Source organism: Trachemys scripta, chromosome 23 (assembly GCF_013100865.1).
Source record: "Trachemys scripta elegans isolate TJP31775 chromosome 23, CAS_Tse_1.0, whole genome shotgun sequence".
Classification (NCBI taxonomy): Eukaryota; Metazoa; Chordata; order Testudines; family Emydidae; genus Trachemys; species Trachemys scripta.
The window spans coordinates 4,925,230-4,947,222 of record NC_048320.1 but is presented as its reverse complement, the minus strand read 5'-3'; the positions used below and the strand labels follow the sequence as shown (position 1 = coordinate 4,947,222).

At 54.3% G+C, this 21,993-nt stretch overlaps 1 protein-coding gene across 2 annotated transcripts in view; it reads left to right on the top strand.

The window, feature by feature from the left end:
* ASIC2 (acid sensing ion channel subunit 2) overlaps positions 1-21,993 on the top strand; it is a 1,225,960-nt gene that overhangs the window by 1,193,629 nt on the left and 10,338 nt on the right. Inside the window, exon 8 of one of the 2 annotated variants that reach the window (XM_034755993.1) lies at positions 11,876-11,955. The exons of the other annotated variant lie outside the window; for it this stretch is intronic. Within the exon in view, the coding sequence (XP_034611884.1) occupies positions 11,876-11,955 (80 nt within the window). The remainder of the gene's footprint in view (positions 1-11,875; positions 11,956-21,993) is intronic. 2 annotated transcript variants of the gene reach the window in all.

Below are 21,993 nucleotides of genomic sequence, written 5' to 3'. Positions count from 1 at the left end.
CAGCGGGATTATTGTATTTACCACTCATTTCCAGCTACTTCTGGAGTGGGACACAGCAGCTGTTTCCTACAGCACCCGGCAGCCATACGAACCTGTTTAGCACAAGAGGTGAGTGCAAGTACCATGTTCATTTACAAGAGCTTGGTGTACTTGCTCAGGTCAGACCTAGACCAGACCAGACCCCTGAAACCAATAGCTGCTCCCTTACAAAGGATATGGTGGGATCTTTAAGGAGCACAAACACGGCAGAGCTGAGTTTCACACTGCCACCAGCAGACAGCACCTGAACTAACAGCGCCAGCTACTGCAGCCCCCAAAGCACTGAAGTTTCCTTGAATGTCCCAGAGCTAGCCGGCTCCCGGCACAGGGCGCTGCGGTGCCGTGGCTGTTGGGAGCGCTGGAATTAGTGGCATTGTTGGTGAATTTTGTGGCTTTGCTCATCTCCCTCGCACTCATCTAAGGCTCCTTTTATAAACTGGAATCTCTCTTCTGCATTGTCACACTTTTTCTAAGGGATCCCAATCCCCCCACGTCCCACCTGCCAGCATGTCAGGCCAAGGATTCTTACTGCTCCCTTCCACCCCCGTTCTCTCTCCTACTCCCACGTCTCTGTTTGCAGAGGCTGCCGTGGAGCCAGCACCCAGCACAGGCTGTCTGTTTGCTGCCCACACTTAGCTTGGTACGTCCCCAGTACAGGGCCAAATCAGAGAGAGAGGCTGGGAGCAGAATCTGCTTCGATACAAAAATCCTCTGGTAAATAGCAACCATGGCACAGTCAAATGATGCAAGCCCAGCCAGAGATGAGTGCCTCCCCGTATGTCTCCTGTATTTGAAAAGTCCTCCTTTCTAAACACGTGTAGACCGCACATACCCCATCCAATGATCCAGTGTGTATTTATGAATCCAGCTCCCATGTTTCTGGGGAGGCAGACGGCTAGAGTGCGTCTCTTGTGCGGTTTTCAGGAGGATCTGAAAGGTCAGCATGTCACAGACTGAAACGTGAGCTGGAAAAGGTGGCGGCTTGACAGCCAAAGGCAGGCAGCTGTGCCCAGGGAGGTCTCCATCACCCCCCGGTAAAGTCCTGTGCCAAGAACAAATGCTGAAGCTAAGCTGGCAGGTTTGACCTCAATTTCCTGAACAGAATGCACAATTTGTCACCCACGCGGTGTCTCGCCTAATGAATTACCTTTGCAGCCAAGCCGTGGAAGTCTCTGTTCCCAGCAGATGGGTCCCTCCCACAATCATTCTGCAAAGGGAAGAACGCCGGGGCCCAAAGACAATTCAAAGAGAGACATGCTGGGATGGAGGAGAGCCCAGAAATCCCGCACAGGCAGCGGAGCAGGACGGGCGTGATGCTAGCTGGTCAGCTCAGTGTTTGAAGGGTCAGCTGTAGCATGTAAACTCCATGGAGCTAGAGGTCTGCCAGCAGCAAAGCAGAAGTGAGGGTGGCCCGGTATCGGGGGGTTGTCAATTTTGAGTCGAGGGCAGGGTTGGCCTTATGGATGGGTGCTGTGGGCAACTGCCCAGGGTGCTGTGGTCAGGGGGGCGCTGTGGTCTCACACACACCCCACACACACACAGAGCCAGCCCAAGGCCCCTTTAACCCTGAGGGCTGGGCCCAGAGCTGGGGAGGGGCAGGGCTGGGAGTGCCCCAGCCGGAGGCTCCTACCATGCGCCAGGCTCCAGCTGCTAGTCCTGGCCAGGCAGATATGGGACTTTCTCTTCCCCAGCACGGGCTGTTCCCGGGGCCAGGTCAGACCCACCTCAGTGAACCTCTCCCAGCTGCAGGAAGCTCTGTGGCTGTTGGCTGGGAGCCCAGCTCTGAAGGGAGTGCCGCCACCAGCAGCAGCGTGGACGTAAGGGTGGCAATATTGTGACCCCCCTATGATAGCCTTGCGACCCCCCCCCCACCACCACCTTTTTGGGTCGGGACCCCCACAGTTACAACACTGTGAAATTTCAGATTTAAATGTCTGAAACCACAAAATTTAAAATTTTTTAAATCCTATGACCGTGAAATTTACCAAAATGGACTGTGCATTTGGCAGGGCCCTATACATTATGTTTCATGTTCCTGTGTATAATAGAGTGGGGGAGGGCTTGTGAACTTAAAATATCCAGGTCTTGTCTGTGGCGTGTGGATAGGGTGACCAGATGGCCCGATTTTATAGGGACAGTCCCGATATTTGGGGCTTTTTCTTATACAGGCTCCTATTACCCCCCACCCTCTGTCCCGATTTTTCACACTTGGTCTCTGGTCACCCTGCGTGTGGATGCTAAAGATCACAGGAGTAGAGGTTTGGCCTGGTGCTGTACACAGGTTGTTTGCTGCTCTCCTCCCCAGAGGCGGCTACATTCCAGCGGAGGAGTACAGGTATTGCAGAGGCAGCTTGCACCGGGCTCCTTCTGGGCTGAAAGCTTCTGGACAAATCTAAATGATTAATGTGAGTTTGATGGACTAAATGTTGCCAGCGCTGTGCAAGATCTTATCCGCTACCCATCTGTTAGCGTCTGGCACACCGGGAAGGGAAGGCAGTGCCTGGGGGCTCTGCCAGGAGGGACCTTCATCCATGCAGAATGTCTCCCATCATTCTGTCATGAATTCTGTGATTGGCTAGAGACAGACGGGCAAGCTGTGCTCGGCCAGAAGGGCAGTTACGGCACAGCAGGGGCTAGCGGATGGCCAGAGGCGAGCTTGGAATGAGGGTTCAGCAAGGGGTGTGCAGGGTTCCTGTCCCAGAGGAAGCTGAAGGAAGCATTCATCAGTCACAGGAGAGTAAAGGGGCTGTTCGGACTTTGCGTCTGGGGCCAGAACTCCAACCTGGTGTTGCTCTGATGCCAAAACATCTGGCCTGGCCTGGCCAGAATGCAGGGAGCAAGAACACGAGAGCGGAGAATGGTTCTGTCAGCTCACGGCTGAGAAATACTATACAATGGTATGGCGAGAGGTTTGGGGGATGCTAGGGCCCATGGTGTGGTGCCGAGGATGGGCAGGCTACCTGCTCTCCACATGTCCTCACTGCAGGAGGGCGGGCTCGCCAGCCCTGAGGGCGCGGTAGCTACTTGTCGTAAGAAATCTCAGCACGCTCTCGCTTTATTTCTCTCTGGGATCCCTGGGATGAAAGCCACTGTCTGCATGTGACCGATGGCTGCCTCTATTGCTGGCGTGTGTTGTAACAGTATTGTGTTTTCCTTAGAAGTCTGTACAAAGACCTCATTCCTAGGGGGAAAGGTTACTGATCTGGGCTGTGCCGGCTGCATTAGTCATTCCGGTCGGCACTGGGCACAGGCATTTACCTTCTGACCTCACAACCAGGAGCATTTTCCTGGCATCCACCCTGGGACCTTCTTCTGCCGTCAGAGGGCTGGCCTCCTTTGTGGTCTCCGTGTGATGAACTTCTGGAGCTGGCTTCTCTCTGGGTTGCGCATCTTCACCTGCTCCACGTGAGGGGTTTAATGTGCAAGATGGGGCAAGGTTCCTAAATGCAGAGTTTATTTGTGCATTCGGGTCAGCTTCTGTGGCCCATTCAGCCCTTGCCTTCCCTGCTCAGAATGTCAGCCAGGGCCAGTCGCAGTGTGATAGTTAGTGATGAGAATACTTGCTCGTAAAGCACTGAATTGAAAACACTCCCTTGTCTCATATGGATCATCAAACCCCGTTGCATGTGAGCTCCCTTTGGCCGTGGCCCCATAGCCTGCCCCCCATTGCCAGCACACCTGATCATACAACACTGTTATAAACAAGCAACAGTATGGCTGTACGGGGACGGAAAAACAATAAGCATTCGTTCCTGCTAGGCCATTAGCCAAGAGGCCAACCAGAGCTTGGCCAAAGCAATACTTCTTACAGTGCACCATGAAGTTCACCATGAACCATCAGGAGACAACAGATTCCGCTGGCGCAGACTCACCCCTGAGAGTTTAACCCTGGGAAATGCTACTGGCCCAGCAGATCATTATCGCTGCAATTGGACACAGGTGACTCCAGCTGCTTGTGCTCCCCTGAGAGGATGCTCAGACAGGAAGACGACTTCCTGGGCCATCTGAGAGCCATAGAACACAGAGGAGAAGGATTTTACTCAAGATAGCTCCTCATCTCCAAGAAGAAAGGAGGTGGGATCTCAGACAGCTAAAGGACGTCATCCACTGCTTGAGGTTCAGAATGACCCTGGCCTCTGTAATCCCCTTGTTAAACACTGGTGACTGGTTCACAGTTGTTGATTTAAAGGATGCTTGTGTCCACGTAGACATTCACCTGGCACAACAGGAGAACCCTACAGTTTTCTGTGGGCCTAGACCAGGGTTTCTCAAACTGGAGCCGCCGCTTGTGTAGGGAAAGCCCGTGGCGGGCCAGGCTGGTTTGTTTACCTGCCCCGTCTGCAGGTCTGGCTAATCGCGGCTCCCACTGGCCGTGGTTCACTGCTCCAGGCCAATGGGAGCTGCTGGAAGCAGCACGGGCCAAGGGATGTGCTTGCCACCACTTCCTGCAGCTCCCATTGGCCCGGAGCAGCGAACCATGGCCACTGGGAGCCACGATCGGCCAGACCTGCAGACAGGGCAGGTAAACAAACCGGTCTGGCCCACCACGGGCTTTCCCTACACAAGCGGCGGCCCCAGTTTGAGAAACCCTGGCCTAGACCTTACCATGCAGAGTACCCCCATTCAGTCTCTCGATGGCACCCAGGGTATTCCTGAAGGTGTTATCGGTAGTGGCAGTGGTGTCAACGTTCCCCTTCCGTGACATCTGTTCCCTCACAGCGAAGTCATACCAAGAAGTACAGATAACAACCTCGTCCCTGCTCAGATCTTAGCTGCGTGCTTAGCTCCTGCGCAGATTATAGGCTTTATTAGAGCAACCCTATATTCAATCTGAGCGAAAGCATACCCAGCTAAGGGCAGATTCCGGGCTATGAAGGAGTTCATTGCACAGTGTCGGCTGAGCCCTCGGACAATGATATGAACCTGCCTCGTCCTCCTCAGTCACATGGCCTTGTGTATCTATGCCACACCCTTTGCAGAATTCCGACTGTGATTCCTGCAAGCGTGGCTGTGACTAGGCTAAGCAGAGTCTGGACAAACCAGTCTCACTCCCCCACAGGGTACGTGTGTCCAGCGAGTGGCCGTGAAGCTCTGAGCCCAGGTCACCAGACCTAGGCTCGCGGAGCTTATCATAGAATATCAGGGTTGGAAGGGACCTCAGGAGGTCATCTAGTCCAATCCCCTGCTCAAAGCAGGACCAATCTCTAGATAGATTTTTGCCCCCGATCCCTAAATGGCCCCCTTAAGGACTGAACTCACAACCCTGGGTTTAGCAGGCCAATGCTCAAACCACTGAGCTATCTCTCCCCCATTTACGCTGCAGCACTAAAAAAAGCTGTGTAAACATTATGGCTCGGGCTGAAGATGGGGCTCTGAAGCCTAAGGAGTGGGGTGGGCTTCGCAGCCCAAGCTCTGGTCCAAGTTGCAACTTAAAAGCACGGTCTACGTGGCCCCGCAAGTCCGAGTCTGTCACCCCAAGCTCAGAGGCTCCCTGCTGCTGGCTGTACAGGCTGTACCCACGGAGTTCTGACTTCACTCACCTGGTGGGAAAACAGGGAGGCAGTGTGCCTGCGGGGGGGTGGGAGGAGGAAAAGGGAAGGCGAAAAGATGGATTACACACACCTCCCAACAAGGGTGGGGACCCATGTGGGTGAACATGTAGCACAGGGTACTTGGACCCAGTTGCACATAAACCTTCTGGAGCTGCGTGCTGTACATGAAGCCTTCACATGATTCCTATCCTTTGCTCCGTCCTTGCCTGGTCAGGCCATGTAAGGCAGTTTATTACATCAACAGACATGGAGGGGCGAGGTCCACCCATCTTTGCATGGAAGCGCTCCATGTCCGGAACTGGTGCACTCACCACCAGATCACCCCCTTGGCAGTACCTTGGTTTGGTTTTGCACCCCCTCGGCAGCACATCTTCACAGGGTGCAGAACACTCTGGCAGACAGCCTCCATTCCTCCAAGGACCACGAATGACAAGAACAGAGCATCTTTCAGCACTGCAGATTCCCACTGCAGGATCCCGTTGTGTCTCAAGAGAACAAGAAAAGCCCAATGTCCTGCTCCAGTGAGGCTTCAGGCCAGAATTCCAGAAGAGATACATTTCTACTACAGTGGTTGGAACCACTGATGTACACATTTCCCACTGTCACTCTCTTTCATTGACTCCTGCGGGCGATCAAACAAGATGGAGCATTGGTGAGCATAGTTACTCCTCAGTGGCCAATGCAGCTTTGGTTCCCCAGCATTCTCCAGATGTTCTCATGGCCATGTTCAGCTCTTCCCAGGCTCACTGACTCGGGACAAAGGCAAGATCCGCCCGCCAACCTTGCATCCTTCCATCTAACAACGTGGTATCCAGATGGGTGGAAAACCTAGAAGGGTCATCTCGGAGGCAGTACAATCCATCCTTGGCAGCAGCAGAAAAGACTCCAAGAGAAAATGCTACCCAGCAAAATGGAAAAGATTTCTTAGCTGGTGCTGGCATCATCAGACTTACAGAGCATGAAATCCTTCAGGAAATCTAAACTGCTTGTCTCCTTTGCCAAACGCATAGGAGGGGAAGCTATCTCCCCACAGAGACTTTCCAAATGGATTTCAGGCTGCATCCTAGTTGGCTACGAGTTAACAGTGACCCCTCCTCCACAAGTTGTGAGGGACCACTCGACCAGAGCTACACCAGTACATAAGAACATAAGAACATAAGAAAGGCCGTACCGGGTCAGACCAAAGGTCCATCTAGCCCAGTATCCTGTCTACCAACAGTGGCCAATGCCAGGTGCCCCAGAGGGAGTGAACCTAACAGGCAATGATCAAGTGATCTCTCTCCTGCCATCCATCTCCACCCTCTGACAGACAGAGGCTAGGGACACCATTCCTTACCTGTCCTGGCTAATAGCCATTAATGGACTTAACCACCATGAATTAAGAGAGAAGTAGCTTCTCTTCCGGATGCCCCTCTTCTGATTTGCAGAGAGGCAACGTGAGGCTCTGTCAATACTTTTGCAAGTTTGTGCAGCGGACACGTCCTTCAGCAGAGCAGTCCTCCAGTCTGTGATACAGCCAAGGTCCTCGCCGCCGCCTCCTCAGTGAATGCTGCTTGTGAGTCACCTCAAGTCACATACACATAGGGACCGTCGCTCAAAGAAGAAAGCAAGATTACTTACCTTTTACAGTAACTGGAGTTCTTTGAGATGTGTGGTCCCCATAGGTGCTCCACTGCCTGCCCTCCTTCCCCTCTGTGGCTGATCCTTACTGGTTTGCAGTAGAGAAGGAACTGGAGAGATGGTCAGGCCACACGGACTCTTATATCTATGAATCAGAGCACGAGGAGAAGGGCGCCAACGCGGACTAACACACTGCTAGTGAAAATCTTATGGTCTCAAACGCATGGAGCACATGCGCACCTCGAGTGGAATGCATGCAGGGACCATGCCTCTGGAAGAACTCCAGTTACTACACAAGGTAAACAGCGGCCTTTCCCATGACATCTCCAGGCCTAGGGAAGTGGATCAGAAGTAGAGTCCTGGCAATGCAAACAGAAGTAGGGAGCACATAGACAATAAAAGGATGGTCTGGGCGTCAGCTTCAGCTCCACTGACAGTGATGGGGAGGGCGACCATTTTGGAAAAAGGGCAAAACTTCACAAGCTCAGAGGCAGAAATCAGAAATTCAGGGGAATTATTTCAAAGAAGCCCTGATATCCCAGGACTTGTGATGAAATCACAGGAATGGTTTTATGGACAGTGGGAATGCATGAGCCTATGTTGTCTCGTCAGCTCCCACATGGACGTAAGCAGGAAGCCTACTGGAGGGACAACTGAAGTGCCTCCTGTCATGAATGCAGAGCCCATATGGCCTCCCCAGTCATTGGCTACTCCTGTGGCCAAGTCAGCGCCCCTGGGGTTCAAGAGATACTCCGAAGAGACTAGACAGGCCTGAGGTTCTCCCAGCAAGTCACCCAACGGGCAGGACACCAGAGCCAGGAGCGATAGTGAGGAACTGAGGAGACATTACAAGAATCGTTCTCAAACGAGTGTTCGAATGATTCCTTCCCCCAGAGCTTTGTCAGAGCCATGAGCCTCAGCTAGGGTGAAATTGATTTTATTCCTGCCCCCTCCGTCTCCTCAGAGCAGCCGCGAGCTGAGAGGTACCTGGCCAGGAACCAAGTGGTCCTTCCTTAGAGGTTTTTAAGGTCAGGCTTGACAAAGCCCTGGCTGGGATGATTTAGTTGGGGATTGGTCCTGCTTTGAGCGGGGGTTGGACTAGATACCTCCTGAGGTCCCTTCCAACCTTGATATTCTATGATTAGATTGGCAGGCAGCTGGCTTTAGGGGTGTGGGGAGTAGATTCTAGGACTCTGGGATGGGTGGGCCCAGCTCCAGAGCGGGAGGCGGAGAACGCCATAGGGCAAGAGGATGGGAGGAACCAGCAGGGGCAGGGAGGCAGCATTTCCAACACCCTGTATTGCCCTGCAACAGCAATGCTGTCAGAACGTGCCGTTGGGCGCTGGGCTGCGATATTATAGATGTTGTTTCTCTACTAAACTAATACGGCATGTTCTGTTCACGGATGCTTTACTCCTGCAGCTGAATGACAGATTGGGAACATACAGTCAAATTACCTCCAGCTGCATCCCTTTGCTTCCTGTGTATTCCAGCAAATACAGTAATGGGGAAGATGATTAATCAGTTATCCACTTCGCCTCCTACTTAGTGGATGAATCTCTCCTGGGTACCGGCAATGGAAGAACTACAGGAAAGGAGCCCGTATCAGTGGCTCGCCGTGACCCAATGTTCTTGCACAAGAGCTATCTATTGCTAAGCATATTGGTCTCTCTGCCTGTGACTGCAACTGCTGGGAAACATTGTTTTCCCAGTGTAACTTACTGGGAAAACAATCAGTTTGCGGCTTCGTCCGAGGCTTGTTTGGGCTAGCTTTGATGTTCATACAGCAGGAGGTGAACCAGGACACTCCCTTAAGTGACAGAACACACTGCTTTGAAAGCCAGGAAGATGATAGCCGTAACTATCAAGCCATTCGCTGTCAAGATGAAGCGAAATCTGGGTAACGCTCATTCGCATAATGTTAACAATTGGACACTGGTCTCACCCACTCCGGTCCAACTGCAAACTACTCGATCTGCGCCCCCTCCCCTTCCCCGCCCGGCTGCTAGAGTAGAAAACAAAGCAAGGGAGATTGCACATGGGGGCAGAACTGCATGTGCTGATCACACCTGCCTTTGTTGGCTGCTTTAGCTAATTGTGCTTCCAGCCGCTGACAGCTGCTGGGCCGTCACCTTCGCTTACCAAGCTAGCGGTTAATATGGTTTCTGTTATTTTGGGCACTCTGCAGAGACACAAGCACTGATCTGATTGGCTAATGCCCGTCTCTAGTCCCCCTCACTGAGATAGCTGAGCACCTCACATTCTTTAGCCTCCAGCACCCCGATGAGCACCACAGAGAGACTAAGTGACATGCCCCAGGTTACACAGGCAGACTGTTGCAGAGCAGGGAGCTGAACACCGGGTTCTTAAGTCCCAGGCTACTCCCCTAACCACTAGGCCATCTTTCCTCAGCTGGGGGAAAGGGTTGGGAGAAATTGGTGAAAATCTTTTTCATGGAAATTAGTGTGAACATTTCTGACTTTGCACCCAGGTGCACTTCCATTTTTTGCCACGTTTGGGAGGACTGAACCTGCCCAAAGCCCTTTGGGAGGAAAAGGTGCCCTTGTGAATATTGGCATGTTGTCAGAATGTGCCGTTGGGCGCTGGGCTGCGATATTATAGGCCTAGCGGCCTCCTGGCCGAATGGCGAGAGCTCAGAGCACATGTAGCACACGTGTAACACCATGTACTTAGCCCTCCCAGTGCTCTGGGACGTGAGTCATGGAAATCTCACTGCCCCCATTTTGGCGACAGGCAAACTGAGTTCAGAGTCTTGCCTGAGATCTTGCAAGTCTGTGGCCGTATTTAAAACCCACATCTCTTGCATCTCTGCCCATTGTAGCATCCAGACAAGAGCGGATGCCATGGTTGGTCCCATGCAGAGTTACTCTGGGCTGGTTCCAATCAGGCTGTGTGATGCAATGCCAGAAATGCCCAACCTGGTTAGGGACATCGTTTGCTGGTGGCCTGGGGGAAAACAGTGGGAGTCCAGTAGGGAAACCTCCTCCATTTGCAAAGGAAAAAGAAGTCAAACAAAAATGGACCTGCAAGAGCAGAGGTGAGTTGGCGTCTTTGCTTTAGTAGAAGCACAATGGGACTGTTTTGCTCTTTCCCCACAACTTGACCTTGGGTGACTGGACAAACCCAGAGGGCGGCACTCCCGGAAACGCCCCAGGCACCCTCTGTCCCTCCAGTGCCTCAGCTGTGGAAATGCTTGCACCGGGCTCAGCTCAGCGTGGCCTCTAGGTCTTTGGGAGGATTGCAGATCCTTAAGCCCTTTCCTCTGCTGTTACCGTCTCTCTCCACGTCTTCTAAGTAAATGACTAGAACCTACCGACCCTGCAGCCTTGAAAGTGACTCAGGCTGGATGCTAATAAGGGTCCGTTGACAGATTGATGCATTCGTTGATGCGATATTCATGCGGGCTGTTGTCACTGAGTTCTGCTGCTGGAGCCACGCAAGGCTTGGCGGCTGGTAAGGGCAGGCAGGCAGAGAGAGATGCGGTGGGGCTTTCTGGAACAGCAGGGCTCTGTTCTTGACAGGATTCATGCAGCTTCAGGGCTGGGTGAGGCAGTAGGCTACAAAGCCCTTTGTTTCTAGGGGCCAAGGCAGCCTGTTGCAGTGGCCTATATGACATGAGTTAGTGTTGTCAGTCGAGGTCTCCGTGCTCAGGTACCCGCAGTGCAATCGTCCCCTTTGCTAGCCATTGTGCAAAAGAACCTGAGAAACCAGGGCTTGTAAAGCGCTGCTAGAGAAAACCACTTACGATGCACAACAGCAGGGTCTACAAAACACAGGCCCTGTTCTGGAGCGCCATCTGCTGGCACCATAGCTATTTACCTATATATCGGTAGTGAGCACTCCTGTAACTGAGATCTAGAAAGAAAGTGGGCCACGGGGACTGCATTCCACCCCTAGACGGTGATATTCCCAGGGCAGGGGTAGGAGGCAGCGTGACCGTCGCTTGTAAGGACACAAGATTTCCACTTGCAGGTCTGTCAGCCTGCACCACACCCCCTTTAACGTGTGGCAGGAGAGGTTCAGTTGCTAAGACCGGAGTCTTGTTTGTTTAGGAGCATTTTGCCTTTAGCCTTCCCCTCCAGTCAATGTCCCGTGTTGTAATATTTCCCCATGCTCTACCCCAGCCATCCCTACCTGCGCTGTAAAAAACTGTGCAGCCCCGTTGACAAGTCACTGGAAACCGCTTCCTATCTGGGGAGTCGTTCCATCTTTTCTTTCCTTCCCTCGGCCCCGGCAACTAGCAGGCGAAGGTTTGAAACCCGATGGGCTCCCCTGCGGGACACAATGCCCCTGATCCTTTGTCACGTTGGATCACTAGTGTGTTGTGGAGTTTTTCTAGCAAATGTAGCTTTTTTCTCCTCTCAGCACCTGCTGACTGGAGCAAGAAGCCATGCTCGTGCTTTGAGTGCCACATGCAATATCACGTCACCGTCATGTCAGCCTCAGGGGAAACCTTGACAGAGAGCGCTGTGGAAATTCTGGCTTTGTGTCTCCGGGGATTTCATTCTTAGCCAGGAGAGAGAGCCTCTGATTGATGCTCAGAAAATCCCAGATAAGACATAACTGATGGGTACCCATCCGCATTCCCTGAACACGTTTCTTTGACAGCATGTGAGTAAAACGAGCTGTTTTCTTTCCCCTAGGTGACATTGGCGGTCAGATGGGATTGTTTATTGGTGCTAGTATCCTTACAGTACTAGAGCTCTTTGATTATATTTACGAGGTAAGATCTCCCCTTCTGTGTTCCTCATTCCACCGCTAGGGAGCGTGAGTGCTGTGTGATTGAGTGAGTCCGGGCGCTGGGAACTCTGCCCTGTGGACAGACCCTCAGCCAGGCTTGGGTGCAAGCGAACACCTAGCGAGAGCCCCAGCTGTGTTGCTGCCCAGGTGCTTGTAGTTTGGCTGAGATTCACTCCTGTTCAGAAGCTTTGTCTCAGGGGATGACGCTCCCCCAGGAGCCCTGCCGCCCCCTCCCTTCATCACTTGCCTTTGTGCCTTTCTCACAGTCATCTGCATGGGCCAGCATGGATTCATGCTAGGTCTACCTGGGGCAGCCCTCTCTACGCCTTCGTCAGGGAGGCCGGGTCCTCGGTCCTCCCATGGAATGGCCAGCGCCCTAGGAACCTCGGAACTGATCAACCGGATCAGAACCAATGCCCTGTCTCCAGCAGTGGTTGGTACCAGCTGCTTCCAAGGAAGGTGCAAAATCTGCCTTAATGGGAAATGATGGAATAACCAAGCCCTGGTGGAAGTTCCTTCCTGACCCCCACTTCAGCTTCCACCCTGAAGCAGGAGGGCTGTGTCCCTTGTGTAGTTTTATCCCATCTCGTGTAAGTGACACATCATGTCAATGCTGATGATCAAACCAAGAGCAAGGGGTAGCATTGCACCGACGTTTGTAACCCTGGTGCCTGTCGCCTCCCTGCTTCCTGGTCCCAAAATAGCTGGGGATGCAGTTGCAGTGCGACAGGAAGGGGGCTGCTCCCCTCAGTATCAATAGCATTCCCTGGCAAGCACAGTCTGCAGCTGTGAACATGTTGAAAGCGTGCTCCTCCCCGGCGCCCTGCCCCACACGGGCTGTGCCAGTGCTGTCCCCTCTCCAGGGCAGTTTGCTGGGCATCGTCTCCCTTGGACTAGCGGCTTCTGTCCCTCAATGCACTCTCCCTCCACAGCTCCTCTCGCTTCCTCTCCTCCGCAGCATGACAGACTCAGCCGCCCCGACCCGCACGGGAGCCATGGCTGCCTGAGAGGCCTCCGCATTCCAGCGAGAGGTTCCCCAGAATCCTCTGCCTGCTCCCTGTGTGCCATCCCTTCACGGGCGCAGGCTGCCTGCTAGCTCTGTTCCCCCAGTGCCAAACCCCATGCAGAGCCACAGGCCTGTCCTCTCCTGCACCACACACACATCCACCCCCCCACACCCCGGCAAGGCGCTCAGCTGGGTGAGGCTGGCCTGCCTTTCATGCCCAACTGCCAGAAGATACATGCTCTGTGTGCACCCCAAACCCAGGAGAATGGCAGCCCGGCTCCCCGCAACAGCTAATGATAGTGTTTTGTCTGTCTCTAGCATTCTCCACCCGAGGACCTCAAAGCACTCTCAAATCATTAGCGACTTTAGCCTGACAACCGAGAGAATAACATTATCCCCAGTTTACGGATGGGGAAACTGAGGCACAGGAAGGGACGTGACCTACTCCCTGTCAAACAGCAGGGGTGTAGCAGAGCTGGGGGGAGACCCCAGAAGCTCCGATCCCCAGGACCGTCTCTCACCTACGACACCGGACTCCTTCCTCTCAAGAGAGGAACGGAAGACGTTTCAGTAGCAGGCGGGGAGGGTTAATGGAGTGGAGGCAGCGGGGCCCACTGGTTCAGAGGGAATGGCCACAAGGCGGCATGGAGGGAGCAGAGACTGGGGGAGAGATAGCTCAGTGGTTTGAGCATTGGCCTACTAAACCCAGGGCTGTGAGCTCAATCCTTGAGGGGGCCATTTAGGGATCGGGTGCAAAAATCTGTCAGGGGGTCAGACTAGATGAGGTCCCTTCCAACCTCTATGATCTATGAATGGGAGTCTCTCCAGGCAGGTTGAGGAGAGGGAGGGGAGCTGGCCTTGCTCTAAGGCAGGACTGGCAAAGGGGCTACTGGGAAGGGATCAGGGCCTGCCTAGACCAGCCTTTTCATCCATAGCTGCCCACTTGCTCATTGGTCAACGTTTACTTCAACCAGACATGGGGGCAGATGGAAAAAAACAAGCTTTGTCCTGTCCCACCTGGCTGGGTCACGCCCCTACCAGGGCCTGTTCAGGGGAAGCTTCTCTCCACCATTCAACCCAGGCCTCGTTTACCACCAGCTGAGGGCTAGATTAACAGTTACCTTTGCGCTGTGGGGCTGCTGGGCTGGGTACCTCTGAGGCTGCACAGTGCCGTGTGGGCAGGCTAGGGGCATAAAGCGGAGCCCCTGGTGCTCAGAGTCTTTTGACAAAAGTCCTCCCCTCCACCCATAAAGGTTTCATGGCTGCCCAAGGCACCATGGTCACCAGCTGTTCCCGGGCCAGGACAGAACGCAGGAACAGAGCGGTGGGGCTGGGGGGGAAATGTACAAACGAAAGGTTCGTTCACTGGAAAGTGCAGTGTCAGGGCAGCTGAACGTATTCGCACGCTCAACAACCATGAGCCGCAGGCTTTCGACCACCCCAGAAAAGTCTGCTAGTGTTGGGAGCGTCAAACCCAAATGTTTCGTTCTGACCCTTGGCCACTTGGACAACAGCAATTGAGGGATTCACAAGATGGCAGCAGCAGCTTCTGCTGGAAGCTTCAGACCTGTGGTGAGGGCGCGCCGCCGGGCTGGTGGGACTGGGCTCCAATTCCCTTCCCGGCCTGGGGGCCTGGAGGGATTCGAACATGTGTTCCCCCCATGCCAGGGCAGCGCCTTAGGGTATGGGCCCTTTGTGTCCTGGGCTGGCTCGCTCTCTCCTCTTGAAGCTGTCCCACCTTTCATAGAGAATGAAACTGCTGTTGGAGACGGGACGTGAATTTGGGTTTCCCTCATCCTGGGGCAGCGCCCTGAGCACCAGGTTAGAGAGTCATTCTCATCCTTCTCGGGCCAGTGCCAAGCCGCTGTCGTCATGGGCGGGGGTATACGAGGCCAGGGGAGGCTCAGCCTCCCCAAACAGGATGCAGCACCAGCCCGCCATCTTTGGAGCGCTGCCGCCGAAAGGGCGGCCGGGCCGTACCCCCACCTGCGCTCTGCCCCGAGGCCCCGCTCCCGCTCGTCCTCTTCCCCCGTGGCCCTGCCCACGCTGCTCCTCTTCCCTCTTCCCCCGTCCTGAGGTCCTGCCCATGCTCCACCTTTTCCCCAAGGACCCCCAGCCCCGCTGCTCACGCCTCTCCCATCCCTCCCCCAAGGCAACCCTGCCCGCTGGGAAACGACGGCCAGGTGGCCTCGAGGGAGGGGGTGAGGAGGTGCAAGCGGCAGGTGGGGGGGGGGCTTCGGGGAAGGGGGCCAAGCGGGGCTGGGCCTTGGGATGGAACAGGGGGCGGGCCATGGGCCAGGTGCCAGGGGCCCCTTCTGCTTCTAGGGAACGTCCAGTGCTCACCTCCAGCCTCCCCAAATGCAGGAGTCATGCGCTACCCCTGACTGGCATCGTGAACAACCACGACTTGCTGCTCTATATGGCGGCAGGTGGTCATTGGGCTAGGGACAGCGAGTGCCCAGGTGGGAGGAGCACCCTGCCCTGTTAGCCCAGGCTTGCTGCAGGCCGTGGCTGTGAGGTGCTGGGACCAGGGGGCATTATTGGTTTGTGGATGCAGTACAGTGCACTGCGGAGCGTTGTCCTCTCAAGAATCCTGGCCTTAAAAAAGTCTTTTGGGCCCTACAGCACAAGTGTGGAAACACATTAGCCAGATCGGTGGCGATTGCTTTCCACTTGGCACCTTTTACAGCTAACGCCATTGAGGGTTGGAAACATGTTGCCGTACAAATTCATCTGGACGAGGACACTGTGAGCGGGAACCTCTGGTCCTGAGGGAAATCAAATCCACAGATGTGCAGCGGCGCATTTGGTACCTTCGCTGCTTCCCTTTCCCTGATCGGGTCCCTCACAACCGTGACCTTTCCCTGCGTGGAGGGAACCCCTGCGATGGTCCCTGTCATGGAGCTGCTGGTCTCCTCTGATCGCTGCAAGGAGGGGGATTGTGAGCGGGGCAGAGAATTGCTGCGGGGAACTGAGAGATTGGAAGGATTGGAGAGGAAATCAAGGCTCACAGGGGTGACTTGCAGCCCCCCCATCCCTGCCAATCAGCACTCCACTGTCGACAGAGTGGCTCCTTGCTTAATTCTAACAGTGCCTTCACTGGCACATGCCGCACCAGTTGGAGCACACTCCTCTCCGGGCACACACATGCCCGGCAGAGCCTGTGGTGTCAATGCCTGCCACGGCCACAAGGTCATGCCCCTGCTGATGCTGTTCCCCACTAATCCCCCACCCCAATACCTTTTACTCTGTCCCAGAGCTAAAATTCTCATTGAACATTTCCTGGAGCACACCATCCCCCCCCCCCCCCCCCAGTTCTCCACAGGGCAGGCTGGGGCTCAGGGCTTCAGCCCTTCAGATCACACCCAGGTTCGGGACTCCAGCCTTCAGCCGCAGAGCCCCGCGGACCCCCTGAAACCAGCTTGTGGGTCCCCAGAGGGCCACAGACCCCCGGTTGAGAACCGCAACAGCATCAGCCTGGAATCAATGCTTGAAAAAACTTACCAGAGCTCGGCTCCGGACAGCTCCGGCTGAATTTAAGCCCTGCGCTTTCCTTTGTGCAAGAGGCTCTTAGGGAGCAGAGAGCGAACTCAAAATAAAAGTCTTTGCGCCTCCCTGTCACGGGTTCTGATCCAGCCTCAGGTGGGAGTGACGAGAAGCTGCCATTGGCTGGCTGCTCCCAGACCAGTGGGAGATAATAAGAACAGCTAGCCCTTTCCATCAGTAATCTCCAAGCACTGTACATCAGAGTTCCACTTTGGGTTATTTCTTTTAACGGGGGGAAAAAAACTAACCAAGATTCCCCCTTGGCATCACTTCTCCCCTCCTTCACCCTCTCTGTTTGTTCTAGTGAATATTGTGCCGAATCAACAGCACTGGAGCCCAAATCCAATATCATTATCCCCATTTTACCAATGGAGAAACTGAGTCACAGAGCAGGGCACGTGATTTGTCCAAAGTCACGCAGCAGCAGATCCAGGAACAGACCGGGTCCAAGGCAAGTGCTCTCTCCACCAATCCACACTGCCTCGAAGATGAAGTTTCTGTCTGGTTCCCCACAGGCAAGCAACCACCTTGTTCCAGAGAGAAGATGGGTTTGTGATTGTAACCCAGGCCTGGGAGTCAGGACACCTGGCTTCTATTCATGGTTCTGCCACAGCTGGGCACACTCGCTGGGCACATCACTCGGTGGCTCAGTCTGATTTGTTGACACCTGCAGAGGGAGCTGAAATCGTGGTGTGAATATGCCACGCACGTGTGCAGAGCGTTGTTCTTATCACAGCACCTGGCCCTGCTCAGTGTCCCACTGCCTAGCAGATGCCAAGGATTAGAGCAGGCCATGGCAAAGCGCCTTGAAGGGCAGTGTGTGGGGGAAGCTTTCGCTGTGCCCCAAGGATTTTGGTCTCCAGGGCTGTCGATCCAGCACACAGTTCACTAGAACAAACAAAGCAAGAGGCTGGAGGGGGCCGAAGCGACTCAAAGGGGGAATCTTGGCTGGTTTCTTTCATTAAAAGAAATAAGCGAAAGTAGAATCCGCTGAGCCATGAAATATACCGGAGTGTATGTGCAGCATCCAGAAACCGTGGCCGGGTCAGCACGGAGCAGCTCTCTGCAGTGAGGGGAATATTATTTCATGTCTCTGCCTGCGATGAGCGCGTCCCCTTTTTAATATCACTGGTGCCTCGCTTGAATCGGCTAGGCGGAAAAAGATGGAGCGCTCGCTTTTTTTCACAGGAAGTGCAATTTGTGCTGCAAATGAAAGAAGTGGAGAGAATTCCAGACACTCAGGTGGGGGGTTGAGGTTTGATATTTCATCCACCCCGAGGGCCTAATGGACCCACGTATAACATCCTCCACATCACGTCCACGTATTTAAAATGGGAACCAAAACATCAGGTGCATCAGGTCTGGAACGTTTCAGCAAGAGGTCGGGGTGGTGGGTCTCAGCTGTGACCCGTCTGCCAGGGCGTGAGTGGGGTCTGGAAGGAGAAGTGACCCGACTACTGAAGGCCATCCAGCACGGCTGGCTCTTCTCCGCCCTCTCAGCAGCGGGCTCAGAGGCATGGAGACTCAGCTCACTGCTCACTGCTCCAGGGGTGTCCGTTCAGCACAGGGACACATTTATGGAGGAAGCCAGCCCAGGCTGTGCTGAGCGGTGGCACCTTCCATCTGTCGAAGCACCCGGCAAGGATCAGTCGGGGCTCTGTGCAAAGGAGAAGGGGAAATCTCCTCATCCTTGTTTTACAGATGGAGACAAAGGCTCAAGTGACTATCCCAGGTCCCAACTCTAGGATAGAACCCAGGTGTCCTAATGCCTCATCTGGGCCCCGCCCAGTCCAGTCAAAGCCATCAACATCTCCCCTGGTGGAGAGCTTTACGTCCCCACTACCCCGAGTTCTCCATGTTTCACATCCCCAGCACCACCCGGGAACAGAGCATCTGCCCGTGTCGCTAGCTCCTAAGAGCAGCGAATGAGTTGGGCTGTCGGGCCGCATCGCGGTGGTTTTAGTTTCCACTTCGCTAGCGTGCAGACTGGTGGGATAGACGCTTCATCCGATGAGTTGTCTCAGAGCGAAGCACCTGGCCGGCCCACGCGTGCTGGGCACAGACCCTGCCTCACCCGGACAAACCTGACATTTCCTAGGGGCCAGGCCTAGGCTGGCCTCAGTGTACACAGCAGAGGGAGGCATTTAACCCTCTGTCTCCCTGCATGTTCCATCCTTCCCACACCCTCATCGCTACCTTCCTCTCATCCCATCTCCCTCCACGTCTCTCGGAGCAATGCCCTGCACCCCTGTGAGCCCCCCAGCCTCTGCACTTCCGCATGTACCTGCATCGTGCCCTGCTGTCCAAGGGGGCACCCACTGCTTTGCGCCACAGAGACAAACTGGGCCCCTGGCTCCATCCTGCTGTGGGGGCACTGACGCCGGAAGATCGTTTCAGCCACCAGCCATGCCAGTTCACACTGCAGCCTTTACAAGGGGACAGCTGGGCTTAATTCCGGAGTCTCTCCCTCTCCGCCACCCCATCCTCTGGAACTCGACTGCCTCTTCCACCTCCTCTCCACAGGGGGGCAGTGTAGCCCTAGGGGCGGGATGCCGGTGTGGGAGCCAGATGTCCTGGGTTCTAGTCCCAGCTCTGCTGTGGCTTCTTTGCCTGACATGAGGGGAACTCCCCCGGTACAGGGGGCCACCACGAACCTGCAAACCAGGTCTTTGCCATGCATAGGCCTCATACTGGCCTGATTTCACCCAAGCACACGCACAGCTCCCCCTGAGCGCAGTGTGGGTTCAAGTCAGGGCACGGGCCTCAGTTTCCCTCTGCTGTGAAATAGGGATAATGATTCCCCCTTTACAAAGCATGTTGCTGATATGTTCACCACACACAGCACGAATCCAAGCAGGCTGACTTGTGTCCAGCCCTGCTGTGGGACAAATGGGGTCTCTCCCCTGGCGATGGGTGTATCGGATATGGCTGGGAGCAGCCTTTTCCTGCCTCAGAAAGGGAATTTCATAACCTCAGAGCACTTTCACTTAGAGCTGAGCAAATAACAGGGTTTCCGTTTGGGGGCCAAACCACAAACTCTGAAAAAAATCCAGTTTGAGTCAAACCAAACCACAGTTTTTCATCAAATCAAAAACACGCAAACTAAAACAATCATGTTGAATTGACGGAAATGTCTCGACTCTTTGGGGAGGAAAATTTCCCCTTCTGAAACTATCCACCAAATTCTGTATCAGGCTCTAAAAGAAAATGCACTTTTCAGTGAAGAAAGAATTAGGCAAAAAAATTCCCCCCCACCTCTAATTTCATTAACATCCCATAATAGCCCACTGCAGGGCTCTCCCTGCTCGGGCTTTGCACTGCATCCTTCACAAGGTGATCTACGGGCTTGACCTGGCATCTTAAAACTCTGTCTTGGGACCCTAAATTCAGAGAGCAGCAGGCAATTGCAACAGAGTGACTTGAACAGAAAGAAGAAACTGGATAGTCAATGATGCAAATATCCCCCACTGTTCTCTTGGGCTGGCCAGCCATAGGGAATATGCTGCGTGGAGTGTGTGCTGCCAAGATGGAGCATACTGTGTGGTCACAGAGCATGGATTTACAGAAAAGGGATCTGCTTTAACAGGCTACAAATGCCTAGAAAATGCCCCAGTTTAGAGACGTGAAAAATGAGCTGTGTTTTGGAGTGGGGAGATTAGCCACAGTGGCTCAAATCTGCATCCAAAGCGATAGCAGAGCTGCAAGGCAGGCAGGGAGCCACAGTTGCCCCTATTGAGGTCAGGACAGGCAGTGGTGGCTGAAAGCTACTTCAATCAAGGTCAAATGTTAAGGGGATCTGTCTCACTCCAGAGCAGAGCGAGGGTGAAGGGCAGCTGGGGAATCTCTCTCGCTGGTGATATTACAAGCTAGACTGGATGCCCGGCTATCAGGACTGGCTTATGGAGAAAGGTGTCAAGCCTTCCGTGCTGCTGAGGGTTGGACAGAGGCCCCATCGCTAGTTCTGCCCTCCCCAAAGAGGCTGAGGATTTCAAGGAAGCCTGAGGGAGTTCATTGCCCAGCCGACTCCTGTGAAGACCCCGGCCATTGTCATCAGTGATCATTTCCCAAGGTTGCGCACGGCACTGTACAAAAGGCAAATATTGCAGCAGGCCGTCTCCTGGTGCACTGACAGCCCAGGAGAATCCAATCTGATTCCTTACATGTGGGGCCTGCGGTAGAAGAGGCCTTTGGGAGGGATTGGGCTGAAGAAAGGATGGGAGCCTGGGGACTGGGAAGTGGCTCGTGGCTGCGGGGCTGCATGGATGACAGTGGGGGAAAGGAAACAGGCTTTGAGACTGCCATGGCAGTGAAGGAATATCATAAAAAGACAAGATCTGAACTGCGAAAGGGGAGGACATGAAGTTTAAATTCAGTCCAGTGAGCAAGTGTAACACTAACAGACCCTGCTTGTTGGTGAGCAGGATAGAACAAGGGCTCTCTAGAGCTTAGTGCATGAGTCGCTACTTCATGAGCTGAAAGCCAACCGGCTGTTAGCTAAGGCTGTAGAGCAGACTGGAATGGGTTACCTAGGGAGGTGGTGGAATCTCCTTCCTTAGATATTTTTAAGGCCCGGCTTGACAAAGCCCTGGCTGGGATGATTTAGTTGGTGTTGGTCCTGCTTTGAGCTGGGGGTTTCGACTAGATGACCTCCTGAGGTCCCTTCCAACCCTGATCTTCTATGATTTAACTCTCTAAGTGGTCTCAGGGCCACTAGATGGGACAGAACAACACCTCCAGGAGGTGTGTGGGTTACATACTTCTCCTAGCTGAGAAAGTGCGTCCCAAACTTCAGAGACTTCCCAGTTGAAATCCCAGACAAGCCCCCACTTGTAACACCGACAGCCCGGTTGGTGGTGGGTGGGTTAGAACCTCTGGAGCTTGGTGAGCTAAAAGCCCGACAGAACACCACACCCAGGAGGTGTGTGGGTTACACCAGCAGAGACTAAATCTCAATGTCTCTCCGTTGGCGCCAGCTATCTTATGGCAAGTTGCAGACTAAGAGCGCCAAGCAGCTGTCTTCATTCGGGGGCCACCGGCTCCTTGCATCTGGGGCCCCCATCTCCAGCACTTCGGCTCCGCACGGGAGAGCTGCTGGCGAGCGCTCAGCTCCTGTCAGGGCCGGTGGCTCGAAAAGCCCCCGTCTCACCAGCTCTAAGCAGCATCAGGGACGGAGGAGCGCTGTCAGCCCTGCTTGCAGTGGAACAGCAGAGAGTCACGAGGGGCCGGCGTGTGCTCCAAACGTACGTGGCCCACAGAGATTTGTTGTGCTGCTCCTGGCTGCCTTCATCTTTACTGCAGAGCCAGCCTGCTGATTGCAGGTCCCAGCATGCTGTGCGCCTTCTTGGTCAGCCTGGGGGAGGCTATTCTGAGTTATCTAGTCAGAGACATTCATTAAGGAGCTTGTGTCTCCGTGTTAGGCCTGAACTAAGCCCACAGGAGAGGCGCTGCAACGGGAAACGTTCAGGAGAG